This window comes from Astyanax mexicanus, chromosome 6 (assembly GCF_023375975.1).
Source record: "Astyanax mexicanus isolate ESR-SI-001 chromosome 6, AstMex3_surface, whole genome shotgun sequence".
Taxonomy (NCBI): domain Eukaryota; kingdom Metazoa; phylum Chordata; class Actinopteri; order Characiformes; family Acestrorhamphidae; genus Astyanax; species Astyanax mexicanus.
Window position 1 is genome coordinate 14,293,720 of NC_064413.1, and position 26,868 is coordinate 14,320,587.

General features: G+C 36.7%; 1 protein-coding gene across 2 annotated transcripts; it reads left to right on the top strand.

Annotated features, from left to right (window-relative positions):
• The first annotated feature begins 2,524 nt into the window (after window positions 1–2,524).
• On the top strand, window positions 2,525–25,780 carry pdpk1b (3-phosphoinositide dependent protein kinase 1b). 2 transcript variants are annotated; one of them, XM_022674063.2, is made up of 14 exons: window positions 2,525–2,664; window positions 8,083–8,277; window positions 8,826–8,868; window positions 9,558–9,695; window positions 10,437–10,581; window positions 13,016–13,113; window positions 16,138–16,213; window positions 16,387–16,455; window positions 16,563–16,659; window positions 17,510–17,683; window positions 19,468–19,697; window positions 19,926–19,983; window positions 22,009–22,161; window positions 24,361–25,780. In XM_022674063.2, the coding sequence occupies exons 1-14, from the start codon at window positions 2,641–2,643 to the stop codon at window positions 24,472–24,474; spliced, it is 1,614 nt and encodes a 537-aa protein (XP_022529784.1). In that variant the 5' UTR covers window positions 2,525–2,640; the 3' UTR covers window positions 24,475–25,780. The 2 variants fall into 2 exon arrangements, with proteins under 2 accessions (XP_022529784.1, XP_022529785.1); XM_022674064.2 differs by lacking the exon at window positions 2,525–2,664 and adding an exon at window positions 2,872–3,224.
• The last annotated feature ends 1,088 nt before the right edge of the window (window positions 25,781–26,868 follow it).

The following is a 26,868-nucleotide window of genomic DNA, read 5'->3' on the forward strand; positions in this document are numbered from 1 at the left end:
CAGCTATATAGAGTGTGGTGCAGAACAATAGACACATCACAACATTGAACATATCTTATATGTTTCATGAATAAATTAATAAATTAATTAATAATTATCATGTTTCTAAACCTGATAGTGCTGCGTTTAAGGTTTACCATTTTACCATAGTGAAATGCAACACTTTTCAGGAATATTTACTTTTATCCCCTTTTTAGCCTTTCCATATTCAGTTTTCAATTGCAAAAGATGAAATGTATTAGAGAGATTTAATTGATTTATAGAACAGAGACTGAGCAACAGTCTCTAACAAGCAGATTAACAGTGTGAAGACCTTTCTTATTTTGTCAGAAAATAAACCTCCAAACCCCTTTATAAATAAAATAAATACAATATTATGAGTACCAGATTACAGTTCAGTGTGAAAGGGCTCATTTCTGCCCAGAGACTAGTCATAGCATTATTCTACTAGTCATGCCTGCAATTAGGTTTACACATTATTTATGATTTTTGAATACTATCATAAGAGAAACTTTGCTGCTCCTCTCAGGGCTGAATTAATACTACTTAACCCAGAGAATTCCAAATTCTAAATTATGTCGGATACATTCAGCAAGTAGCTAATTTATGCTATTTTAAGGCTAATACATAATTTCATAACTTGTATTTTAACTTTTGTTCAACAAATCAGGTCAATACTAGTTATATGGTAAGCAAAACATTTAATGAAAGTGTTTGAATTGTAAAAATGGTTGGAACAGATCTGCAGAAGCTAAAAAAACATAAACAATATTTTTAAAATATATATTTATAAAGGAGTTTATAAATAAAGTTTCATCTCCAGCTCTAACCCAGCACTCCTGTACTCTCTTTATAAGGAACACAAATACACACAAAGTGCTGTGATGCTCACATGATATTCAGTATATGTCACTTAACGACTTAAAGAGTTAAAATAAGAGACGGATCCGAGTGCTGCTAAGAACTTTCCACATTTTTTTAGAATGTTACCATTGGCTCTTTTGGGGTTAAATATTGTATTATGGCTAGCATAGATGGGGTGTAACTTTGCCTTCTAAATTATAAAAATACTTATGAAAAAAATATTGGGCCTAATGTTACGGCTTCTTTTTTATGAAAAAACTGCTAATGGGCCATTGTACCAAATGGGTACCATTTGCTTTTTTCAACTCTAAATCTAATGACACGTGTATTTAACTATTTAAAACATTTACCTGTCAATCTCAGGCAGCTTTACTCATTTTTTTTACAAGGATCCTAAAATGAAGATGGTTACAAAACTCGTGACATTTAAAAAGTATGTTTAAAAGCAAGTCATTAATTCATTTGATATTCTTTCAAGGAAGTCTTTATTTACAACAAATGGTTGACTGCATTTTCATATTTATGAGAACAAAATTCACTCCTGTTAATGGCACTCCTTCCTGTAACTTTTGACAGAAATTAAATAACAGTAATTAGTTTTTAGCATAGAATTAGCAGAAACATGAAAAATAGCTAAAAGGCAGCTATGCTAATAGCATGAGGACCTTGAGCAAATTCTATTGATTTTCCCAAGAATTGTATAAAAAAAATGGACAAATAAGATCTAAGAATTAATTTAGGTAACAGGAATGAGTGTTGAGATTGTTACAATAAGAGTTACAATAAGATCAAATATACAGAAAAAAAGAGGGAACTTAATTTTGGTCTTCCCATGATCCTCAGAAAAACAATTCCGTGTTGTAGATGTGACTTGTAGGATGTTCCAGGTTTTTCAGATGGGTTAATGTGTTATGGTCACAGGAATGAGTGAAACCCAGGGACACAACTAAAATGTGTATTTTAACTTAAATATTATGGATTTATTATGAGAAAAATGTATATTTTAAAGCATATATGTGATTTGGAGTCACAACAATGCAACAAGGTTTTTAGTAATGATATTTAATGCTAAAGTTTATAGTTAGAGAGTGGGGGCAAGTAACAAATGCTATTTTATCAATGTTCTAAGTAGTTTTTATTACATATCTTACTTTTGCAATTAGGTCAATGTACAAGACACTATGCTTAATAATGAAATGTATTTTAAAGTTATTTTGTGTGCACATTTATACATGTAATTTCCTGGGGACAGAAATAGCACTTAGGTGGAATTTGCCTAGTGTTACTGATCCACGACAGAAAGTTTTTCAATGCTAGCAAATATACAGTACCTGCAAACAAGTATAAGTAAATTATTAATGTTAATAACATACTTATAAATTCAGCTAATGTTACTGATCCCCATTCATTTAATTTAATTTGAACAACTCTGTTAATTTTACACAAATGGCTGGAAACTGTTGTTTTAAATGTTAGTGAATTTGTTTTAGTAACGTGGTCCGGTGGAGTGGAGTAACTGACCGTTAGGACCGGGGGATTTTCGGTCATGTTTGAAATTCTGCTGTTACCGTTACTGACCGTTACAGACCTGTTCGAATTTTTGAATGGCGGAGTTGCGCCGCGCGAGGGCGCGTCGAGGCTCCCGCTCCCCTCGCGACTGCGGTAACAACATTGTTGTGGAATGACGTCACGGACGTAAGATGAAGGCGCAGAGGCGGCCATGACCACGGGCTCCGTAATTATTTAATCCAAATAAAATACTCGCGGAAAACTTCCATGGCACGAGCCACAAGTCAGATCGTAAGTACCGGGGGGTTCTGCTCTGTGCTGATTCGAAGCCGTCAGCGGGCGCGTGCTGTGCGCCGGTCGTTACACGGCTGTTTTGTAGGGAAGGCCCCTCCGCTTCCAGCGCGGTGACTCCGGGTCCGCCAGCCTACAACAACTCGCAGCGCCCCGGAATACAGCAGCTAGCGGGCTAGTCCGCTTTAGCAGGCGTTCAGTAGCGCGTTACGTGTGTTAATTATGGACGCTGGGCGGTTTAACCCGGCGCGGGCTGTGTTTTAGTATTATATTAATAATCCGCTGAAGCTGAGATAAGCTGTTGAATGAAAGTCCACCGTCTCTTTTAAAATGTAGTAGATTAGCTCGCTAGCTAAATGCGGCAAAACAAACTGTGCTAGCTAGTTTAGCTTACATTCGGGAGGTAAGCTAAGCTGTTAGTTAGCCACACCGCTAACCGTCAACTTAAGTACGATAGGGCTAGGTTAGTTAACTTAGCTATTTCTTTTTTATAAACTGTGTTTTTTTTTTAAACATAACCAACCGGTCAAGCCCTGTCTGTGGTCAGGCGACCATACTGGGTATGTTTTATTCTTTTGGGGTGAATTTTTAGTCATTTTGTTGTGTTTTTTGGCTAACTAGCTATCCTAGGTTAGCTAGTTTAATTTATTGAGAGTTTCACAGGTTTTTTTTTTTATCTCAGTTTATAATTGCTGTAGTCTGTCAGTTAATTTCGTTGCTGTTATATCACCGGCTTCACTGACAGCACACACAGCTAATGGAGATGTACTTACTGTAAGCCTCAGAGCTTCACAGCTAATCTAACGTTAGCATCACACATTCGTCTGTCTTAGTTTCAGGTGTCTTGGTTTGACAAACATTTAATTTCTTATTTTAAGCAAAAGTAGAGGAAAGTGTGACTCGGTGCATCTTCTTATCTGAGGTCTCTGGTCTGAGTCAAAGCTGCCCAGCAGCCTGCTGAAGTAGGTTAGTTAGATAGTCAGCTATCTTAGCTTGCTATGTTAACTGCTCTTAGCTAGCTAACTGTCTCAGGGAGTTAACGAGGCCTGGCTAGCTAGCTAACGCTATGCTCCAGCTAAGTATGGTCGGTTTAGTAGAGTGGACTTTTGACTTGTGTAAATAATGTCGTGTTAACTAACTACTGCGCTGTGAACACCAGTCGGAGACAGGGATTAAAATGCCAGCTTGTTTTCCTCCTCTACTAACGCCTCTCTTATATTTGCCTAGCATGAAATAAAGGCTAGGCTGACAATTTTTAGGCCGAGCTGCCGGTCGACCTTTTAAGGAATGCGTGAGGAAATTGTAGTGAATCCGTACGCCCCACCCCATAATGTGTGTGATGCCTGGGAACACTGAAGCAGACCTAGTCAAAACATGGCTTTTTAATTTATGTCTAGCCATAACTTGTGTAGTCTGTTGAACAGCCCTTTGATTTACTGTATTTGTTTTCAACCGTATAACATTTAGACTCTTACACTGATTAATGTTCTGTGACTTCATGTCCTGTTCGTTTGAGGTGACCTTATGTGTCCTTTCCTGAAGAGTTTCTGGATGTTCTTAGGAATTGCTGTGTTTTTATAATATTGATAGAGGGTGCCTGTTATTCTGCTGGGAACCTGGTACAAACCAGTTTGCTTTGGAAGATCATGTTATTCAGTGATCAGGGTTTCAGATGCTTGGCGAAATAGAAAATAATATAAATCCAGATGCTAGGCCAGAGTGTTACTCATAAAATTCTTATAGCTTGTTGAGCATAGCAGACTGCTTTTTATGTAGCATTATTAATACCTCATGGCATATGTGTTATGTCTTCATGTTAAATATAATTTTATTTTGAGTTGTCTTTGTCAGCGCTCTGTGAAACCTTACCAGGCTACTAAACTTTCCATTTTCTTTTGTGGTGCTTGCATGTTGCAGACTGTATGGGGTGGGGTCATATGAGTACACATGTGGAAGTATGCTTTGAAGAGTACAGTACATTAACACTGAAGGGAAACTTGAGTAGAATAAAAAATAAAAAGCAAACAAATCAACACATTAACATTATTTCAGTTAGAGGTTCTAAATGTAACTTTTGATTCATTTTTATTTTTACTGCTATTATTCTTTAACAACTTTCTGGCTGTTGCTAGATATAGTTCTCAAGGCAGACAAGTACTTCCAAGGATGCTCTAAAAGTGCAGGTATTAATTAATATCTCGCATCCAGTCAATTTGCATTGACTACTGAGAATCAAAACTGGTACAGACCATACATCTTTTGTACATTTTCTCACAGTTAAAGTCTTTAAGGATTCAATATAACATGGATTTTGCTACATGCTAGCTAACATTCTTGTACATTGAGCTGACATTTTAAGACTGGTAACTTCACCAAAATACCCCACATAACCAGCAAGTCTTGACATGTGTGGTAGGTAAGCGTCTTTGGCAGCTGTGTGTGTGTGTGTGAGAGAGAGAACCATTTATATAGTATTATGTATGTATTTCAATTTGTAACTCAATAGCTTTAGTTTTAAAGTTCTGTGCATTTACTGATGTAGGAACTATACATTCTTTGATGTCTACATATGCATGACAAGATTTTAGAACAAAATTTCACTGTCGAACTTGACATAAGTTCATAAGTAGCCCAATAGAAATACTCTATTTGTATTTTAATTTAATTAAGTTTTTTTTTTTTTTTTTTTTTTGAAGAAATAAGATTTTTGCCTGACATTGACAGTATTCAAACCAAAATAAAGACAAATGTTAATGCAAATGTTCTAAGGATAAGTTACACCAAACACTTGATATGTACAGAGATTTTTCTATAATATCTAACATATCAAGTATGTATATTTATATATATATGTATACACTTCAAAATAGTTTACTTTATTTGGCCATTTTTTCAGGAGTGCAGAAGTCAATACAGCTCTGTTATTTGGGTCTGTTTTTGTCATCTGCTCCTACACAGTGTTTTGGATGGTTTTGATGACTAAACTCATCAGACTGTCTAGTCACAGTTCCCCCCCATACTCAGTACCGGCTCTGAGAGTTCCGTAACTTTGATTCTATTGACTACTCCCAGGCTCACTTGACCAATTTCTGGTTCTCCAAAAATAGGTATTATAAGTATTTAATTATTTGCCATTGTTATTATGCTTGTCTACGTGTAACTAAACACCAAAAGTTAAAACACCTAAAGCTAAAGTTAGTTTTTTAAAAGTTAGCTTCAAGCTACGCATAGTTCCTCAGTAGTTGTAAATGTTTTTTTCTGTGACTGATTGTGCAGCATTGTGCGCTTGGATTGAATTATATTTGCGTTTGTGTGTGAGGATTTTTTGTTCTGTTTTTGGGTGTCGGGTTGGGTAATGCTAGTGTGCTAACACCAACAAATTGAGAAATTTCTGGTTACCAGGCTTAAGAGCAGCACCGGTCATTGTTCTTTTCGAGCACACAATTTGTCTAGTTTTATCATGAAAAGGGTACAGAGTATGGTTTTTTGGGTTTTAACCAAATATTGTTTTTCTGTGTGAAGTGTATTAGTATTACAGTTATGACCAATTCCACAGGAAAGACTGTTCTTAGAAGAAAGTTACTTCTCTTGAAATTGGTCAATCTGCTGAATACCAGCTTGGAGCTTGGCAGTTAATAGTGTGCGAGTTCCTGCAGTACAGTAGTGATAGGGTGTATAACTGTATATGAGGATTCTAACTAGCTCACTTAATTATTCAGTCTGGAAGAGTGGAGTTTTCTTAACCATACAGTTAATAATTAAATATTTTTAAGCATTTTGTATAATCAAAATAATTTGTCACAGTGAAACCAGTACTCTCTAAGTTCTGATTCTGTTCAGTGTTTTGGTTGTGATGTCCAAACTACTGTTTATACGCTTAGAGATGTTAGCTAGCACAGTTCAAGCACTGTGTGAACTTATACAGTCTAAGTTAATGCTAACACTTTATGAACAGGTTTAATGGGATGCGGTTATATTATAGGTTTGACTGAGGCTGTCTGTACACATTCAGTGGTTCAGTTGCTTATTAGTCTGAGAATGTTCAGATGCTGTTTCACTTGTACACTTTACATCATTTACATATGAGGGCTGTTTATTAGCAAATTAAGAATTTTGGTTAATAAGAATCACTTTAATCAGACAAACAGCTATTTAAACATATCAGTGTCTTTTTGAGTTTTTGCTGTTTTATGTAGAACCATTGCTTAGAAAAATATCAGCCTTTGTATTTGGTTTGATACAAATATGAATTATGTCAGTCTATTTTCAACAAATTAATCTTTATTATAAATAGAATTGTGCAATATGCTAAAATGTATCTGTGACATTTTCATAATACACAAACATAATACATTTATCACAGTAAAAATGCATCAGCAGTGGCAGATTTTTAGAAACTGCTATTTAATCTTTAGTCTTAAGATAACTGAAGATAGGATCATCAGTTTGAGCATCCAGGAATAGAGAACCAGCCACAGTGGCTAATGACCTGTCCTACTCGAACCAGTGTGAGCAGTAAGCTATATAATTTTAGCTAAAGTTTATGTGCTACATCTCTCATAACTTTTAAGGTAGAATGCAAATTAAAAAAAATAATTAAACGTCATTATAAATATTAACGTTAAGTTGACTACATGGCCTTAGTAGGGCTGCAGCGACACAAGAAGACATTGAAGTTGAGATGCTGTGTACAATCACGTTCATTCTACAGACAGTGTAGAATCTAGAATGCTAAATATCTTAAAGATTTGCGCTCTATAGTCTAAATTTAGAACTAAACTAGAAGATGTCATAACTTTGGTTTTGTCAGCTAATTATTAAAAGTTACAGCAAAAACTACTAAATCACTAGCAGCAACAAAGCTAGCCTTCGAGATCCATACCCACAACTCAGTTCAGCTTTTCTGTTCCTATGTTACTTAAATTAGTTGTTGGAGAAATGTGCTGCAAATATTGACTGAAGCTGCTTTCACATTGAACATGATATGTGCTGTTAGTTTCAGCTCACACCTGCTGATGCTGCTCAGAGGCTCTCAATTATTATTCACTGCAACCTTCTTCTATGCTATCTGAAAATGTGTTCAGTCAGTGTGTGCTGTGTGCAGTAAGATATAATAAAGCTAACTGGGCTTGCAATAATTAGTATCACACTGTACCTGGATCTGTGCTGCTGTCTTGTAGCCTTGAGTGCAGTAACTTTAGGTTCTTGCAATGAGCATCACTCTTGGATTTATAAGCAATTCATTTTTTTTTTATTATTGTTTTTAATTTACTTAATGTTGGCCATGATAGTGAGTGTGGTTTGGTGGAGTCATGTGGAAAATGCAATTTCTTTAAAGGTTTAACAGTAATGTTGTCACAAGACTTTGTTCATTACATTCATAAATTTTATTTATCCCCCCCACTTTTTTTTTTTTAGTATGATGTTGTACCCATCCACTCCTCTGGTCTCTGCCCCTGTCCATCCATGGTAAGAGGTCAGCAGGAAACGCCTCGTCTTCACGGCACCAGCATGGAAGGCCAGGCCCCTCCCTCCCAGCCAGCTCAGCCACGCAAGAAGAGGCCTGAGGATTTTAAATTTGGCAAAATATTGGGAGAGGGCTCCTTCTCTACGGTACATGTGCACACACACTTACACACACACACACACACACGTGAAATACTGGTGTAATGCTAAAAATTGTACAGTACTGAATAGACTTAATGTTGCATGTAGCATTAAAAAATATATATAAAAAATGTCCAGGTAGAAGTTATTTTTGTAAGCAGCACCACAGGTAGGGTCACTTTATAGGCTTCATTATTGGTTAATTTAGCACCACAATGTTTAAAGTCTATAACTTTCTTTATCACGCTCACCACAGCTTTGACGTGTAAACCAAAAACAATGACTTTATAATCATTGTTGCACATTTGTGTTTGCTTTGAACATAAAACTATTAAGTTGGGTAAACCACACACAGATTGTGGACCTATTTTTCAAACACTTGTCTCGAGTTCTCTTGCGCTATTTTAATAATTTAATTGAAACAGCCTTTGGATATCTGTCTTAGGGCTGTGTTGGGTTTGAAGGCTGGTAATGGATAGAAAAAGAATCTTGATTAAGCAAACAAATAAAAAAAAATGAATGCCTGTTTTTATATTTTTCTTTCTGCCTGCTAGGTTGTCCTTGCGAAAGAACATTCAACGGGGAAAGAATATGCAAGTAAGAAATCAATCATTATTCCATGACGTGTTCAGGATTTCACCACCTTCACTTACAGTGGCATGAAAGTTTTTGCCCCCTTAGAGATTTTTTTTTGTTTTTGCATTTTTTCATACTAACATTTTTCAGATTATCAAACAAATATAACATGAGTAAATACAAAAAGCGCTTTTTAAATTATTTAATTTGTTATGGGTAAAAACTATACAAATCAATCTAGCCCTTTGTGAAATGAACTGCGATTAATCACACTTTTTAGAAAGCTGAGTTTAATTTCACTAGCCTAAATCAAAGTCTGATTGAGCTGCTGTTTAATAATCTTAAACAGGCGGATCATGCTCAAACTCTCAAATGTGGCTGAATTAATACAATTCTGTAAAGATGGGTGGCCAACATTCCTCCAAATTGCAGTGAAAGGTGGGTGGGGGACAAAGAACATGTTTTAAATTTAGGATGGAGAGACTGGGTTCACTGGGTATTAATAGTTAACTAAATTGAAATTAGAACCTTAGCACATCATACCACTCTGTCCGATTGAAAAGCATCACCAGAAAACAGACATTTGCCCCCAATGACACATGCTGCCCTTTTGATCAGTATTGTTAAGGGACTTAATAATTGGTCTACCTGTTTTTTTTAATCTGTGCAGAGATTACTTGTTAATAATGTGTGTTTTTATGTGTGTCTAGTTAAGATCCTGGAAAAGCGCCACATAATGAAGGAGAACAAGGCGCAATACGTGAAGAGAGAGAGGGATGTGATGTCAATCCTGGATCACCCTTTCTTCGTCAAGCTGTACTTCACCTTCCAGGATGAGGAGAAGCTCTGTATCCTTTACGCTCAAATGCTCAACACCAGCGCTGCCACAGCTTGTCAGTGATATCATAACGTTGGTAAAGAACACCTTACTGTTTAGCTTGGTTTTTATATGAGTCAGGGTAGTTATAATGGCAAAGATGAACTGCAGAAAAAAAACATCTGCATGAGAGAAACCTTCAGATCATTACTCTTACCATGTACAGTGTGTATAAATCTGGACTACCTCGGGGCCCCTAAGAACTACTTGGAGAAACATTACTGTGCAGAAGAACCGAAGCAATAATCATTGTCACAGTATCTCTAAATGTGCTCAAGGTCCTCATTTAATAAAAAAAACTATACCTTTATATCTTTATATTTGCTTTAAAATATAAGTGTAAGTACTAGTATAAGATAAATTGGTTTTTTTTATGTCAAAATATCAATAGAACATCACCCCACCAACAGTTTGTAGTAGCAGTTTCAGAATGCTACAGATGTCATTGAATTTGAAAACATTGGATTTTTGTTCAAATAATTTGGAGCCTTTTGTAATTTAGAATATCATTTTTTAATCTCTAAATCATACTTTGGGTCTTTGCAATTGTTAATAATAACCCTAGTTGTGTGTAGTCTCTTGTCTGTATCCTATAATAACCATAACATTTTCCAAATACAAGTTAGAACACCTCAGCAGCAAACACTAAAACTGTATTTAATTATGTGACCTGTTTGATTGTTGTCCTATGTTTTCCTGAGCAGAAAGTCAGATTTTGGTTTGAGTTATGCTAAGAATGGAGAATTGTTAAAGTACATCCGCAAGATTGGCTCTTTTGATGAGACCTGCACAAGATTCTACTCTGCAGAGATTGTCTGTGCACTTGAGTACCTGCATCAGAAAGGCATCATCCATAGGTCTGGACTTCTCAAAGATATATTTTGGCTTTGTATATATGTGTTTGTGTGTGTTTGGCAGTGTAAACAGAATCAAAAGTCAACTCCCATTTCACTTTCAGTTCTTATATTTAAATTCATAAAAACATTTAAACTTTTTGCAATTGTATTTACCTTAGACTCATTGCACCAACTATGGTTAAACTGAATATAGCATAGCCAGTTCTTTTTAACAACAGTGTCAGACTACAAAGTTTCAGGGTGGGTTTGACAAGTACTCAGGTCAAGTCACCAACGCTCTGCTTACTCCACAACTGCAGATCTTCAACCCTGCTCTTATTGCTGCCAAAATTTTAATTGAAATTAAATTTAAAATGGCATGTCTTAAAAGTTCTTGTAGATGTGTAGTACCCAACACTTTTATACATTTGGAAAGATTGTGTTCATACACAGTAATTGGGATATCCCTACTAATCACTTTTTTTTTTATTATTATTTTTTTTTGATACCGATACCGATTTCCAATCTGATACTTTGGCAATGCAGTAAAAAACAAAAAACACATCCAAGTTGTCTTTTAACTATTTTACAGTTAACTTGCATTTTTACAAAATTTTGTTTAAAAATGATAGTTTAAAAATGATAGTTTAAAATAAGTTTAAACAATGTTTTAAATGATGTATAGTTTAAAATGTGAGGTGATTCATTTTCTTTGTGAATCTGTTAAAATAATGGCCAAGTAGCTTAATATTACAACTCTGAGATTTGTTTCTATTTACTGACTTACAGGGGGGGAACTAATTAAGGGTGAAGCCCACAAACGCAGACATGAAGGAAGAGGGAGTGTGGTAGCAGTGCTGTGGCTGATTATACTGTCCAGAGTCGTTAAGTGGGAAATATTGAGATCCTCAAACCTGGCTATCGCACTGGCACTGCCTGAATGTTACGCCACTCATAGAAGCCCCTCGCTACTCGTTTACACTGAAAACGAGCCAGAGAACGTTAGACATAGCTCTAGGCTACTGTTTATGTCTGTGTGCCCACTCTCCGTTTCCCGTAAAAGTGTAGTGTTTACAGCATAACAACATAACATTATATTTTTGATGATTCAGTGAAGTATTTTCCACCCTATTCCAATCCTTTGAAAATATTGTGTTCAGACCCAATTTCCAATCACATGATCAGATCAGGACATCACTAGTGATTAGCCATAAAATTAGCACCTCTGACAGAACAATTGAAAATATTGCATATCTGCATCTACAGTTGTCATCTGTGAAGGGGTGAATATGATCTATGAATCTTTGTTTGCCTTGTACAGGTAAAACAAGTGCAGAGGTTTTATTAACTCTTTTCTTAACTGATTCTAATGATCATTTACATAATTTCAGTACCTGATTGCCTCCAAGTTTACATTGAGGAGGAGAGGGGGGGTGGATACAGTCTGTTGTGCAGCCCTGTAAACAACAGAAACGCCATTTCAATTGTAGAAGTGCTGCAGCAGTTCTCCTTTGTGGTCACTTCTCTTCTGTGAATAGTTTTGGCCAACCTGCTGAATCATCTCTGAAGAAATGTGTAAAAAATGAAAGAGAAGTGTCACAACTTGTAAAGAGGAAGAAAAACTTCCATTCATGCTGTTGATTCCATTCAGAGAAACTAAACGGGTTGCCTAGAATGATACTGTTGACAGTTTGTCTTCGGTCACCATGCAAATTATGTCTCATTCATCCTCTGCAGGCAGTGTGAAAAGTACTTTCAGCTCACTAAAGCCTCGCGTCCTGTTTATGTAGTCTCTGTTTTTGCAGTTTTGTTTTGAATATGCTTTTGTTGCACTGAAGTTGTGCATCTATCAATATTATTTTATTCCTTTTATATCTCTTAGAGGAGCTAATTACATAAAATGCAAAACTGCATTGTAAAAGCTTTACCTACATTTACTTATCTCTATGACTTAAACAGTATATTATGTTTTATAAATTCATACACAAATTAACAGCTTAATGCATAATGCTCCATGAACAAACCAATTAAAGATACTTAGATCAAATTAAACAATGGATTGTGGGATTTCTAAATGTGGGGTTGTTCAAAATAAAAAAATAATAATCAGTATTAAAATATATGTAGTAAAATATCTTTTATAATCCACAGTCTTCCACAGTTTTCTGTAGTGTTGATGTTTTCTCTCAAGTGTTTATCTTTCTGTTATTTGTTTAATATTGTAGTTTTCATAGATATGGTTAAACTAGTTTTTTACCACAGCTAAGTGAATGCCACTATTTTAAGCAAATTACTTAATTTATAGTCATAATCTGTTGTGACTTTGCAAGACACTTTCGATTTCAGAGATACTGCTGGGAAACCTGTGATCTTTTAGGGGGAATCCTGGTGGCTTGAGATGTGATGGCCTGATCGTTCTGACATTTAGTATGTTTGCTTGTGTGTTTTTATACAGAGATCTGAAACCAGAGAATATTCTGCTCAGCGAGGAGATGCACATTCAGATCACAGACTTCGGCACAGCCAAACAGCTGTCCTCTGACAGCAGGCAGGGTAAGAAGACACAAAAGTATTAGCATTCTCTCACCTTCTCTAATAACAAATGCAATGGTGTTAAAGCCTTACCTTAAACCAGTGTTCAAAGCTCTGTTGTCATTGGGACTCAGCAGTCTTATAGTAGGAATTCTGAATTGTGATCCAAAACTATGTGTGGCAAAAAGAAGTAAAGTAAAGTGGAACAAATTTAAGCTCTACACAATTAAACATAAAGAAATGCTAGGTTTCTTCATGAGACTTGAACACCATGGTGAGGCAACTTACCTAACAGAATTGATAAGTAATTAGATGATGCTATACATAGGGCTGGGAGATATGGATCATATTTTTTTTCTGAATGGCAATATATATGTGATCCCTTTTTTTATTCCATAAGGCATTAACAAAAAGACAAAGCTACATGTTTCAGATTTTAAATGGACACATATTATTCGGTGCCATATCCTGTATATTATATATATAATATTTATATTTAGTTAGTTTATTTCTATCTTACTGTATCTTTTCTGCTTTTATCTTTATACTTGGCGAGGAGCAAAGAAAGAATTTCATTGTACGAGGAAACTTGTTTCTTACTGTGCACATGACAATAAACTCTTCTAATCTTGAATCTATATTAAAGTAGCTAAGCAGTTCTTGCAACATTTTATATCACCAGCAACTGAAAGGCAATTTAAATTCCACTAATTATAAACAGATTCTTAAATTATTATTATTATTATTTTGCTTAAACTAGTCTATAAACAAGGGATATTTAAAAAATATACAGTGTGCTTTTCGAAAAAAAAAGAGCATCCAAAGTGCTTAACAAAAATTAAATAAGTAAATAAAAAGTACACTTTGAGTTTTCGATAAATCTGGGTTTATTGTCATACCATATGAAGGAGCTAATTGGTCAGTTCAAGTTAGAGTGGGCGTGTCTGCTGTAAATATGTTCTCAGAACAAGAGACATGCTAGTTTTGAACTGTCGTCTGTGTTTAGCTGAAAAGTTAGATTCAGCTGTCACTGTCTGTTTTTATAGAGCACGCTCTCTGAATGAGCTTCGTACCTTTCCTGTGTGCCACACTTTATGTAGAATGTATGCGATTGGTCTGTGAGTTTCCCGCACTACAAAGCCTGCTTTAAATAAACCCTGTCTGAATTTATCTAGTTCTCAATAGTTCACCAGTTGGGGTCCACTTGGGACAACATCTGGGTCTCCCTATTAGTGACCCCGCTCTCACTTCCTGACTGATTAATCGATTGGGGTGGGAAGAGTTCAGGTACCATGTTCAGTGAGGGAGAGAGGCGGTGCAAGGTGTCCAGAGGCTTGGGGGAGAACTCGCAGAGCTAACTGGAACGCAGTATTGTCTATATAGATATAAACAATATTGTTTGATCTTATATCCTTATAAAAATATATAAATATTTTTAGATCTCTCTATTTTGTCCAGCCCTAGTTATACACTTGTAAAATGCTTTGCAAAAGCATACATTTAAGGTATGATTACTATCTTGTTAGTTAGGTTTCAGTGTGGTAAGATATTATCTTGAATCTCCACACCTAACTTTTTTATAGTTTTATAGGCTTATGAGCAATAGTAATGCATTGCACCTTCAAGCAGCATTTTCATTGCAATTGTTTACACAATTTGTTTATTCTGTTATGCTACAAATGTCAGACTCCCGAGACTTCTGCTCTATGATTTAATGTTTATAATGTTAATATATGAGTCTTTATATTTAAAAAATTAAACCGCTGTGGAATAAACTGGCTACATCATATCTCCAGTGCATGCCATGTGATGGACCAGTATTAACCGCCCAATTAAGGCTCAGGTGTAACCCTTTAACTGTAGACATTTAAGCATCTGTTTTAAACGGTGTAGCAATCATTGATAACATGCCTGCCAAGGTAAATTATTGCACATTAAAGACATGTAAAACCATGGTAATATTGTGGTTATCACAATATTTAGCAAGGAAAATGCTAAAATGTATATATTTTTTTTGTTGCTTGTGCCGCCATCTTGCCAGTGGTTCTAATAGTTCTCTGTTTTGAGTGTGCATTTGTTAGAAGGGTCATGTAGCCCTAACACTTTCCCCTACCCCTCCAGCCTAGCAAGAATTATTGGGACCCCCTACCTCTAGCAGGGTTCGTACGGTCATGAAAAACCTGGAAAAGTCATGGAATTTGAAAATGGCAATTTCCAGGCCTGAATAAGAATACCAAGAAAGTTTTGGAAAAGTCATGGAAATTTGGTCTACAATTAATTGTGTTTCCGTTTATTAATGAAGATAATCTATTTCGAGTTAATTCAGTAATTTAGCCCTACCCAATGAAGCTCTCAGGATCTGACACACATTTTATTATTAAAGATTGTGTGTCAGATTAATTTTATTCCTACTATAATCAATTTTGATAATAGTTTAAGTTGTTTTTAGTTTTTTTTTTTGTCCATGCCTGCATGTTTTAAAAATCGTATGGGCATGAAAATTTGCCTTAAAGGCATAGAAAAGTCATGCAGAACTTATGGAACCTAATTGGTAAAGTGTATAAGCCAGGCATTAATGTGCAAAACAGAGAGGTAGGGCTAAAGCTTAATTTACACTTATGCGTTATTCTGCGTAGGTTATAGCCTACGCGTATCCAGCGAGAGTGTGCTACACAGCGGAGCGTGATAATACTTCTGCATGCGCGTACCAGCAGCTCTGTGCTGCTGTTTAAACCGTGAAGGCAGAAATGTGTGGGTAGGAATGCAAATCCCGGCAGACCAATCACAGCTGCAAAATGTTACATTTCCAGTGATGGCGCTTCAAGCTGCAGTGTAGGCTACGGCATAGGGTACGCAGAGACGCGTAAGCTACATTGTAGGTTTGGCGCAGAAATATAAATTGGCCTTAAGTGGTAGGACCATGTAGTGAAATGGATGAGACAGGTTGTTTCTGACAGCAGTATAAACACTGAGTCAGTGATTAATGGTCAGTGAAAGGGGCTGCAACTGTTGGATATTCATACAGTGACGTGTTTCTATTCACAGCTCGAGCAAACTCATTTGTTGGTACGGCTCAGTATGTGTCCCCAGAGTTACTGACTGAGAAATCTGCCTGTAAGAGGTAAGTGATGCACATGTTTTTTTTTTTGTTTGTTTTTTTTTAATTCCTCATAATAGCATGATGTACATAAATTATTGATAAAAAAAAAAAAAAAAAAAAATATATATATATATATATATATATATATATATATATTATGAAGATGTTTATTTTGATCTCCCCTTTTTGTGCAGTTCGGATCTTTGGGCGTTAGGCTGCATTATTTACCAGTTGGTTGCTGGATTACCACCATTCAGAGCGGGGTGCGTACATTTCCACTCTTTACCACTAATCACTGTTAAGGTGCCAGAATGTGTTTTGTTGGTGTTTGTAAATCAAGACTATTTTTTCTTTTCCTGCTGTCCCACAGAAATGAGTACCTCATATTCCAAAAGATTATTAAATTAGAGTACGAGTTTCCTGAGAAATTCTTCCCCAAAGCAAAGAATCTAGTGGAACAACTTTTGGTGAGTATCTCTTTCTGTTAAGCGAGGTTTAAGGGTTAACTTTACCTAGAACTCAGTGCTGTATCTTTATAACGAAGGCTGTATCTCTGAAAACATTTTATTCTTTGAGTTTTAGAGCTGTAAAATTTAACTGTGGGGAAAGGCAGGTAGCGTTCTCTGCTGCAGTGCTGTTAGCCAATCGTGCCAAGCAATACGTTTGCATGTATGAAGTATGAATATTTATGAGCAAGAGCCGAAATCCTGTCTTTCTTCAGAGACCTGTAATTCAGTGATCTAAAGCAGGGCCAAATAGAAACACCAGAGCACTTTTTTCACAAAAAAAAAGAATAAACGGTTCACATGGCATTCATTGATACTACAGACCACAACTAGACATTTTAAAATGAATGAAAAACGATGGAATGAGACCCTTAATAAATGTAAATAGCTGTATCTCTTAATTTTTTTTGTACATAAAAATACATTTCAAAGTTGGAAGGGAAAGGGAGAATATGTACAAACAGACAAATTACTGCTTTAGTTTCCAAAGCTTCAGTCTGAGAGCGGGACGCACCAGTGTAGTTTTGTTTACTAATATGATTTTAGGATTCTACTAGATGACAAGGGATTTACATATCAAAAGCATAATGTTAGTCATGAAAATGTATTGGTTGAAATGTGTTTGAACCCTGTACCACTTTCAAAGATTGATTAATGGGTCCCAAGCCGAATTAACTAAAACTGGTTGTACCCGAAATAAAAACTGTGCTTGTTTTTAAAGGACCAGGTGATATTAGACCTTCTACGTGTTAAAAATATTTGTACATTTAGTGTGTCAGGTTGTGTCAAGTTTTTATTTTTAATTATGCAGTTATTGGATCCTTGCAAGCGGATTGGCTGTGAGGAGATGGGCGGGTACGAGCCGCTGAAGTCCCACCCTTTCTTTGAGTCGATAAGCTGGGACGACTTGCACCTGCAAACTCCACCCAAGCTTACTCCCTACCTGCCTGCTATGTCCGAGGACGACGAGGACTGCTATGGAAACGTATGTGCCACTGTGTTTATATTCTAATTTATATTTAGTACAGCCCACCAATACAGTAAAACAGCAATAACTAGGGGTGTGATGAGACACACATCTCACGTGACGAGACGCGACACGATACTGGGTACATGAGAACGAGACGAGATTTTAAAATATTTTAAAGAAAACTTTTAAAATTAACAATGACATGAAAAAGTTTTATTTGACAAAATCGTATAATGCAAACAGACTGGTTTCTCTCACAATATAAATAAAAAAAAAAATTAAAGCTTTTCTAGGTCCTATATAGTGAAAACATTAAGTGAAACCCCAACCAGTCATATTAAGACTGTTTTTTTTTTTTTTCTCCTGAGTCTCTTGTAACTTTACTATGTAAAACCATAATCAGTCATATTAAGACTAAACAGAGACAGAACCTTTTTTGATACAGTACAGAGCTAAGGGGTTAGTACACCTGCCCATGTTACAGGCATGTTCTTTTTCAAGAATATCAGCATGTCTACATGTTCTGAAACAGTTAAGACCTTTGGGCACTATGTCTCCTGCAGTTGAAAAGACTCCCGTTTGTTTTTGCATTGTGCTTATATTAGCCAATTTTTATTTTTTATTTATTTATTTTTTTACAGTACTTGCATACGGACTGTCTCTTGTCAGTTACTCTGTTACTGTTTATTGCAGCCAGACATACAACTGTTACAGTTTATGGCAGCCAGACATACAACTTGAAAGTAGTAGTAGGATCTTTTGTGCGAATACCCAGATTTTCCTCTTCTGCTGAGAGCTGTTCTGACTGCTCAGCCCCATACTTGCCGCCATTGCTACTGTGTTGCCCGATCCCTCTTAGTCCATACTAAGCTGTTTTTTTTTTTGTTTTTCTTCTTGCAAGACAGGTTGAAGCTTAATGAGAAATATTGTCACGTTTTAATCTGGTGCCACGAGATCTCATCACACCCCTACCAATAACTGTACCCATGTAAAAAGTTGAACCCATCATTGGTTTTGGGGCAGATAATGATCAGGTCTAAAGATTAACCTTTCTAGGCAAACTTGGTAATGCGTCATTGTTCTGTAAAGTTCTGTACATTATCTCTCCAAAGAAACTCGTTACGTTCTACTCTTCTGGAGCTTGAAATGAACAGAAAGCCTTAGCACTCTTTGTGCTCCATTACTTGAACACATGATTTTTACTGTTCACTGTTTTGTGTGTTTAGTAGTGTTTTTTTTTTTTTTAGCTTAGCTGTACTCTAATACTTACTGTACTAATCTGGTTAATGGTGCAATGGACATGATCTAGTCGAGTTGATGGGTTAATTAGAGGAGAAATGGCCAGAAAATACAAATACATCATTTTTCCTCTCTTTTCTATATGTAATATAGTAGTCTATTGTACATGTTTTACCTGTACTCCAAACAGGGTGTTTGCAGTACATTACAACTGGCCTGTTGTCACTGTTTGTTAGTAAGGTGTACAGAGCCTTTTTCTGAAGAGACTGATAGTCAAATGAGTTTCTTAGTAAAGAGTTTTGTTCATCAGCTTGTGATTTTGTGTGTGTGTGTTTTGAGGGAGAGAGAGTTAGTATTCATAACATGTAATAATATATTGTAATAACTTTATTAGTGTCCAATTCAAGGTTATTTATTTGATTCTCTAATTGTTATTAGGCATATTAAACACTGCAACACTGAAGCACATTTGTAAGTCCTTCTCGATAAGAGAATCTGCTAAATACTCTGACTGTAAATGTAATTCTCTCTTTCTCTCTCTCCTTCTCTTTCTCACACAGTATGATGACCTTTTAAGCCAGTTCAGCAGCATGCAAGTGGCTCAGCCTGGCCCCACGCCCTCAGCTGATGAGCCTTCTGAGAGTCTTCTTCCTGTATGTAACCCTGCCCCAAGCGTGGATCAGTTCATCCATATTCATGAGCTAGACAGTAACAGCATGGAGCTGGACCTGCAATTCAGTGAAGAGGAAAAGCGTCTCCTGCTGGACAAACAAAGCGCTGCAAACCCATGGTGCGTACAGCAGTACAAAGCAGTAGATGTGAAAACATGCAAACAGCACCATGCCTAGGATGGTGTGCAATTTGGAGTAAACAGAAAATGCCTTATGTTAAGCCTTTCTGTGGCTGGGAAAAAAAAAAAAATATATATATATATATATTTATTTACTGTGCTTTTAAAGTATTTAAGTCATGTGTATGTTTTCCTGTGTCCTCACAAGTTACATGTATCATTTTACAGGCACCAGTTTGTTGAGAATAACCTCATCTTTAAGATGGGCCCCGTTGACAAGCGTAAAGTAAGTTGCTGCTTTGTTTTGATTAACTCTTACTTGCCTCTTTTAACTCCACAACAAATTAAAGGTTTTTATTTAACCTGGCAAGTCATTCATAACATTATAACATACGTGCATCAGTAGAGCCAGATCCTTTCAAAATTCTGTTGAAATACTGTCCCATTTTTTAAGTTTTTTTTTTTTTATTCAGAGTTTGTGTAAAAGTACTATTAATTGTGTTAACTGTTAACTGTGTGTTCATGTACTTGTGATGGCTGCCTCATATTCAGTAGCTTAAAAAAAGTGTTTGCCCCATACATTTTTGTTTTTGCTTTTTTTTTTGTCATATTAATATTTTTCAGATTATCAGTCAATTAATATCAGACAAAGATAACCTGAGTAAATATAAAAAGCGATTTTTAAAGGAAAGAAAAAAATTATCCAAACCAATCTAGCCCTGTGTGGAAAAAGTGCCTCTAAACCCAATAACTTGGTTGTGCCACCCTCGGTGGCAACCTCTACTATCAGGCTTTACAGTAACTGTAATAAGTAATAAGTCTTTCACATCTCTGTGAAGGAATTTTGGTCCACTCTTCTTTGCAGAATTGTTTTAATTCAGCTACTTTGGAGAGTTTTCCAGCATGAACCTCACCTCCTGTTTAAGATCAAGCCACAGCATCTCAATCAGACCTTGACTAGGCCACTTCAAAACCTTGTTTAGTTTTTGTATTTTAAGCCATTCAGAGGTGGGCTTGTTTGTGTGCTTTGGATCATTGTCCTGCTGCAGAACCCAAGGTCACCTGAGCTTGAGGTCACAAACATATGACCGGACATTCTCCTTCAGGACTGTCTGTTAAACAGCAGAATCCTGGTTTCCTCTATTATATCAAGCTGTCCAGGGCCTGAAGCAGCAAAGCAGCCCGGACCATCATGTTACCAGCACATCAGGCCAAAGAACATTTTCCCAAAATCCTCGGGATCATCAAAATATTTTTGGCGAATGTGAAATGGGATGTTGTTTTTTTTGGTCAGCAGAGCCTTTCTTACCTTAACTGAGGCAAGTGAGACCTGCAGTTTTTTTAAATGTTGTTTTGTGTTCTTGTGTGACCTCCTGGATGAGCTCTGAAATATTTTTTCACACAGTTCTACATTGTAAAAACTAATTAGGCTTTTTATATTAACTCAGACTGTATTTTTTATATCTAAGTTTGTTAAATAATCTAAAAAAATTAGGAAAAAATAGCAAAAACAAACAAAAAAACTATAAGAGGGTAAGTACTTTTATTAACACCACTGTTTATACTGGTCCTGTTTTGTGAAATGAATGCAGGCTACTGTACACACAATCATCAGGGGCAGTGCAGGCATTCAGCAACAAGAGAAACAGTGTGATCAAGTCTGCAATTACCCACAACTTTATGATGTTTTATTGCTGCTGCACAGTGACAAATATGCTCATCAGAACAGCTGGCAAGAAAAAATATTATTTTAAGTGTCAGTGTTCTTTGGTCTGCCCTCTAGTGGAACCCTCCAATAACACGTGTAACAAATGGATAGATTTATAATTCAGCTGTTTTCCACATGGACATCACCAAAGAACAAGTGTATCTCTAGCCTAATGATGAGGTTTTGTTAAGTATACTGTATTTTTTGCACTATAAGGTGCACTTAAGATCCTTTAATTTTCCCATAAACAGTCAGTGCGCCTTTTGTATGAATTGTTACCAGTCAGGTTGTAAGAAGCAGTAAAGACACTCCACTAAGGCGCTTAACTCACCCAAATAAACTGTTTTCAGGAAAGAAACCTGTATTTAAAAGAGAGCCTTTTTTTATCATAGTTTCTGTTTACTTAGCTTAGCTTTACTTAACTTAGTTAGCTACCCCCCACCATCATCCAGCGGAGAACTGCTGAATTAGAAGTTCCTTATAGTGTCTCTTAAAATGTGCTTTATAATCTGGTGCGCCTTATAGTGCAATAAATACGGTACTACAACTGACCGTATTCTGCCATGTCAGACCTTTGATGTTTAAATTTGTGTGTGCGCGCAGGGTCTGTTTGCACGGCGCAGGCAGCTGCTCCTGACCGAAGGCCCTCATCTCTACTACGTGGATCCGGTGAATAAGGTTCTGAAGGGAGAAATCCCCTGGTCACCAGAACTTCGGCCTGAAGCCAAAAACTTTAAAACGTTCTTTGTCCACACGGTAAGCACACACCTATCACTTTGCAGATAGTTAGTTTTAACTGAAACTTAATAATGATTGAACTCAAAAGGCAGAACTCAGAAGTGCCCAAGTGTAGCATCACTGGACAAAGTTTGGCCCCCCTGATAGTTTTCATGATTTTCGTTTAAAAATGATTGGTTCTTCAGATCAGCAGTTTCAGTTAAATATATCTTAGTCGATGAACACAGTGGTATTTAAAAGTGGAATGAAGTTTATAGGACTTACAGAAAGTTTGCAATAATTCTTTAAACAAAATTAATGCATAAATTTGGGTACCCTTGTCGTTTTATTGATTTGAATACCTTTAACACTAATTATTGGAACACAAAATTTGTTTGGTAAGCTTATTGATCCTTGGCCTACATACACAGGTGAATCCAGTTATGGGAAAGATCCTGAACAGTTCTGTGCTTTTCAACTGCAAAATCACAGATTCTCTGCCAGAAAGGTCGGTGCCATTCTGACCTCGCAATCTTGCTGGTCTGGAACCAGCAAACCTGTAATGCATCGGCCAAAGGGCGGGGTGTTTAAATAAAATGTTTTAATTGTCCCCCAACTTCAAACTTTAAACAAGGAGAGGCTGTATGGGAGAGAAATGCAGAAGAAGCCTTTTCTGTGCACACACCACAAACAGAGTCCCTTGAGGTATGCTAAAGCACATTTGGACAAGCCAGCTTCATTTTGGAATAAGGTGCTGTGGACTGATGAAACTAAGTTCATGATGTGGGGCTGTGTGATCAGTGCAGGTACTGGGAATCTTGTTAAAGTTGAGGGTCACATGGATTCCAATCAATATCAGCAGATTCTTGCGAACAATGTTCAAGAATCAGTGAGAAAGTTAAAGCTGGATACTTCCACAAGACAACGACCCTAAACACTGCTCAAAATCTACTAAAGCATTCATGCAGAGGAACAAGTACAACATTCTGGAATGATCATCTCAGTCCCCAGACCTGAATATTACTGAAAATCTGTGGTGTAATTTAAAGCAGGCTGTTTATGATCAGAAATAATCAAACCTGACTGAACTGGAGATGTTTTGTAAAGAAGAATGAGCCAAAATACCTTGAACCAGAAGTCAGACTCTCATTGAAAGCTTTAGGAAGTGTTTAGAGACTCTTATTTCTGCAAAAGGAGGATCTACTAAATATTAATGTAATTTTTCTGTTGTGGTCCCCAAATGTATGGACCTTTTTTCAAAGAATTATTGCACACTTTCTGTAAATCCTATGAACTTCATTTCACTACTCAAATATCACTGGGTTCATCTGTTATATATATTTAACTGAAATTGCTAATCTGAACAACCAATGATTTATAAAGGAAAATTAATAAGGGTGTCCAAATGTGTTCATACCACTGTGACAGAGAGACATTTTTTAAATGTTGTTTTAATAAATGTCAAACAAATAATGCTTATTATTGTTGTCCAATAATGGATTGTTGTCCATTATTATGTTATGGGCAAGTTATTAAAATTTACCTGCTCTGGAAACTCTTTCCTTTGTGTATATTAAGCATTACGAAGTCTACTAAAATAACAGTAACATTATTTTATACTAATACATTATTCATACGCAGATCAAACACAAATCAGCCACAACATTAAAACCAGCTCAATATATACATTACACTGTTCAGACATAAAATTATAATCAACTTCTTGTTGCTGGTTTTAATATATATTAATATAATAATATTGTGGCTGATAATATAGAAGAAAGCAGTTAGTATAGAAGAAAAAGGTGCCTCAAGATACATCAATAATCATTTTATAATCACATTGCAGACCTCTGAATCGTAATAGAATCGTAAGGTGTCTAGAGATTCCACCCCTAATTATGAATATTTAGACATTGGAATTGGACTTTAAAAACGTGTAAATGAAACATAAAAGCATTGTTTAAAACAAAGTCAACATACCGGATTGTTTACATTAATGAGTTCTCCTCAGCAAACCCATTGGGTGATATTGTGGTCAGCAAAAATTATTAAGGTCAGCAGAAATGATTGAGGTCATGTTGTTGTTGTTGTTATATTGTACAATAAATCAAAAACAGTCATGAATACCAGATTATGAATTAATGGGACAGTTTTTATTATTATTATTATTATTATTATTATTATTATTGTTATTGAGTTTTGCTATGTTCAATTAAATTTAATGCTTCTTTGCAGCCGAACCGGACCTACTATCTGATGGACCCAAGTGGCAACGCTGACAAATGGTGTAAGAAGATCCAAGAAGTGTGGAGGACGATCTACCACAAGCATCAGAGCCCCAGCTTATAGGAGCTCTCCTCTACGGCCACATCCCCAGCAGCCCTTTGACCAATCACAGAACATACACACCCCTTGTACAGTCAGCATTCTCTTTATCTTATGCGCTCTCATTCTCGCTCTCTCCTTCCTTCCCTCCCTCACCCCGCCCCATCCCCTTTTTTTTTCAAGCCCTGGATCTCAGTGTAAGGGGTGTGTCCCCTCTGTTTGATTGGTCTGCGTTTAGAGTTAAGGCGGGTCCTTTGCCCTCATTGGCCGCAGTAGCTGGTCTAGCTGATTCTGATTGGAGGATGTGGTGTTGAATTTCTGTGGTGGGAGGTCCTGCTCCTCAAGTCGTTTATGTTCCGAATCAAAACTCCTTGAACAAAAATACATTACAGGAAAGAAACTCCATCCCAATCATCACCACACCACAACAATCACTGCAGAACTATGGGTAATGTAGTTCTAGAGGTAAATGCATCACCCCAGGCCCTGAGCCAATTGCGCGACTGATTTTTCAGTTAATTTTTTTTTCTTTTCGAAACGTCTGCAATGGGATAATGAGTGTGCGTATGTTTCTGAGTGGAGACGTGTGCGTGTGCATGTGTGTGTGGATGGCAGAGAAAGATTGGTGTGTGCGTGTTTTCGTGCGCTTCCTTCTCACTTGGCCGTTTTTAACAGGAGGGAGCTGGGCACATGGATGTGTGGTTTGCGTGCGTGCGAGCGTGTGTCTCCTCTTCCTGGTTGGTAACTGATGACTGTGATGTATAGTTGATGTAATATTGAACTTGGAGGGTGAGTAGAGCGAGGTGACTCTTGGATCTGGGTTTTGTATTTTTATTCTTGTATAAGGTTATTGGGCTACTCGGTTCGGGCCCGGCTACTTCTGTGTTATTTAAATTCTAATATATGAAAATCATATTTGGATTGAAGTCATGTTCGAGGGCCTTGCTGTGTATGTTTTGAAATGTAAAGCCTTTGAATGTGAAGAATTATTGTAAACTATGATATTTTACAGCTTTTTTTTCTTACTATATCATATACATTTTCTATTTGCGCAGTGATTGACTCATATTCTGATAATTTAAAGCCTGTGCATTGGCAGACCCCACCAGCGCTGAGGGTGTGTGAGTGTATGAAAGCGACAGTGTGCTTTTGTGTGTGTGTGTGTGTGTGTGTGTGTGTGTGTGCGCGTGCAAGCAGTTGGTGTGAACGGGCATGCGTGAGTGGGGTCTGGCTTTGTGTTTGGCGCTGTGTGTATTTTCCCTCTCAAGCTCAAGAGCTTGATGACACCTAGAATTGAAATAAAGCATGTAGGGGTTAAGGCCGACAGAAACCACGCCTCCTGTCCTCTTTCTCCTGTTTATTGTATAAAATAACTTTTTTTTAATTGCATGCTATAGTTTCTATTGCTTGTAGATAATGGTTAACGGGACGATTCAGCACACAGTTTAAATGATTTTGAACTGTGGAAAAGATTTAAATGGTAATGCCCCCATATCCGAGTAGCCTTACTCACACACTGGACCGCGTGGCATTATGTCCACATTAAAATGTAAAAATTTAAACTGCACCATGGAGGTATTTGGATCTTGAATTTTAGCTACAAACCTAAACCAAGTTTGTAATATAAACCAAGTTTCTATAAAGTGATTATATGGTGCTTCAAATTTTTACTTAAGTAAACCTAAGAAAAAGATCCAACCCTGTCTCCAGGTAAAGGTGCACAACATTCTCAGGTAAATAAAAGTAAAACAAATATGGGCAGTTTATGTAGCAACATACATAACAAACACTAGGCCAAATCCATATTAAATAAACAGTTAAAAAGGATCTACATGGAAGATATATAAATACACTTAGTAAAACTCACTGGTGGTTTTTGAGATCAAGATCTGAGTAAGGAGCTACAATATTAATAGAGGGGCCAGGTATTTCACCAGCCACAGCATGTTCAAACACTTGATTTGTGATTTTATAAAGCTTACAGGGTAAAATCTATGGAGGAATCAAAAGGAAAATGTGTATGTTGCAAATTTAGAACAGAAAAAAAAAATGTTATTTCTGAATTCTCCCCATTTTCGCTTAGCCAATCTATCAATCACCCTATCACTAGTAATGCCCCAACACCAGGAGGGTGAAGACTAACACATGCTTCCTTCCTTCTATTTGAACTGCTGCTGATGCAGCATTGCCAAGTATTCAGGATGCTTGAAGGATAGCGCAGCGACTCCATTTCGATACATCAGCTCACAGACGCCCTGTGCTGCAGACATCACCTTTTAGTGATGTGGGGAGAGAGCGCCATCTACCCACCCGGAGGGAGCAAGGCCAATTTTGCGCCGGCAGCTGATGATGAAACCATGTGAGCAGCAGGGGTTAAAACCTGCTCTTTAGACCGTGTGACCACTCGGTGCCCTACAA

Excerpts from the sequence above, each read along its gene's own strand:
- pdpk1b (XM_022674063.2), top strand. The coding sequence starts at position 2,641 with ATGGCACGAGCCACAAGTCAGATC. Across the intron at positions 10,582-13,015 it reads CAGAAAGGCATCATCCATAG|AGATCTGAAACCAGAGAATA; the intron begins GTCTGGACTTCT and ends GTTTTTATACAG. Across the intron at positions 19,984-22,008 it reads GCCCCGTTGACAAGCGTAAA|GGTCTGTTTGCACGGCGCAG; the intron begins GTAAGTTGCTGC and ends GTGTGCGCGCAG.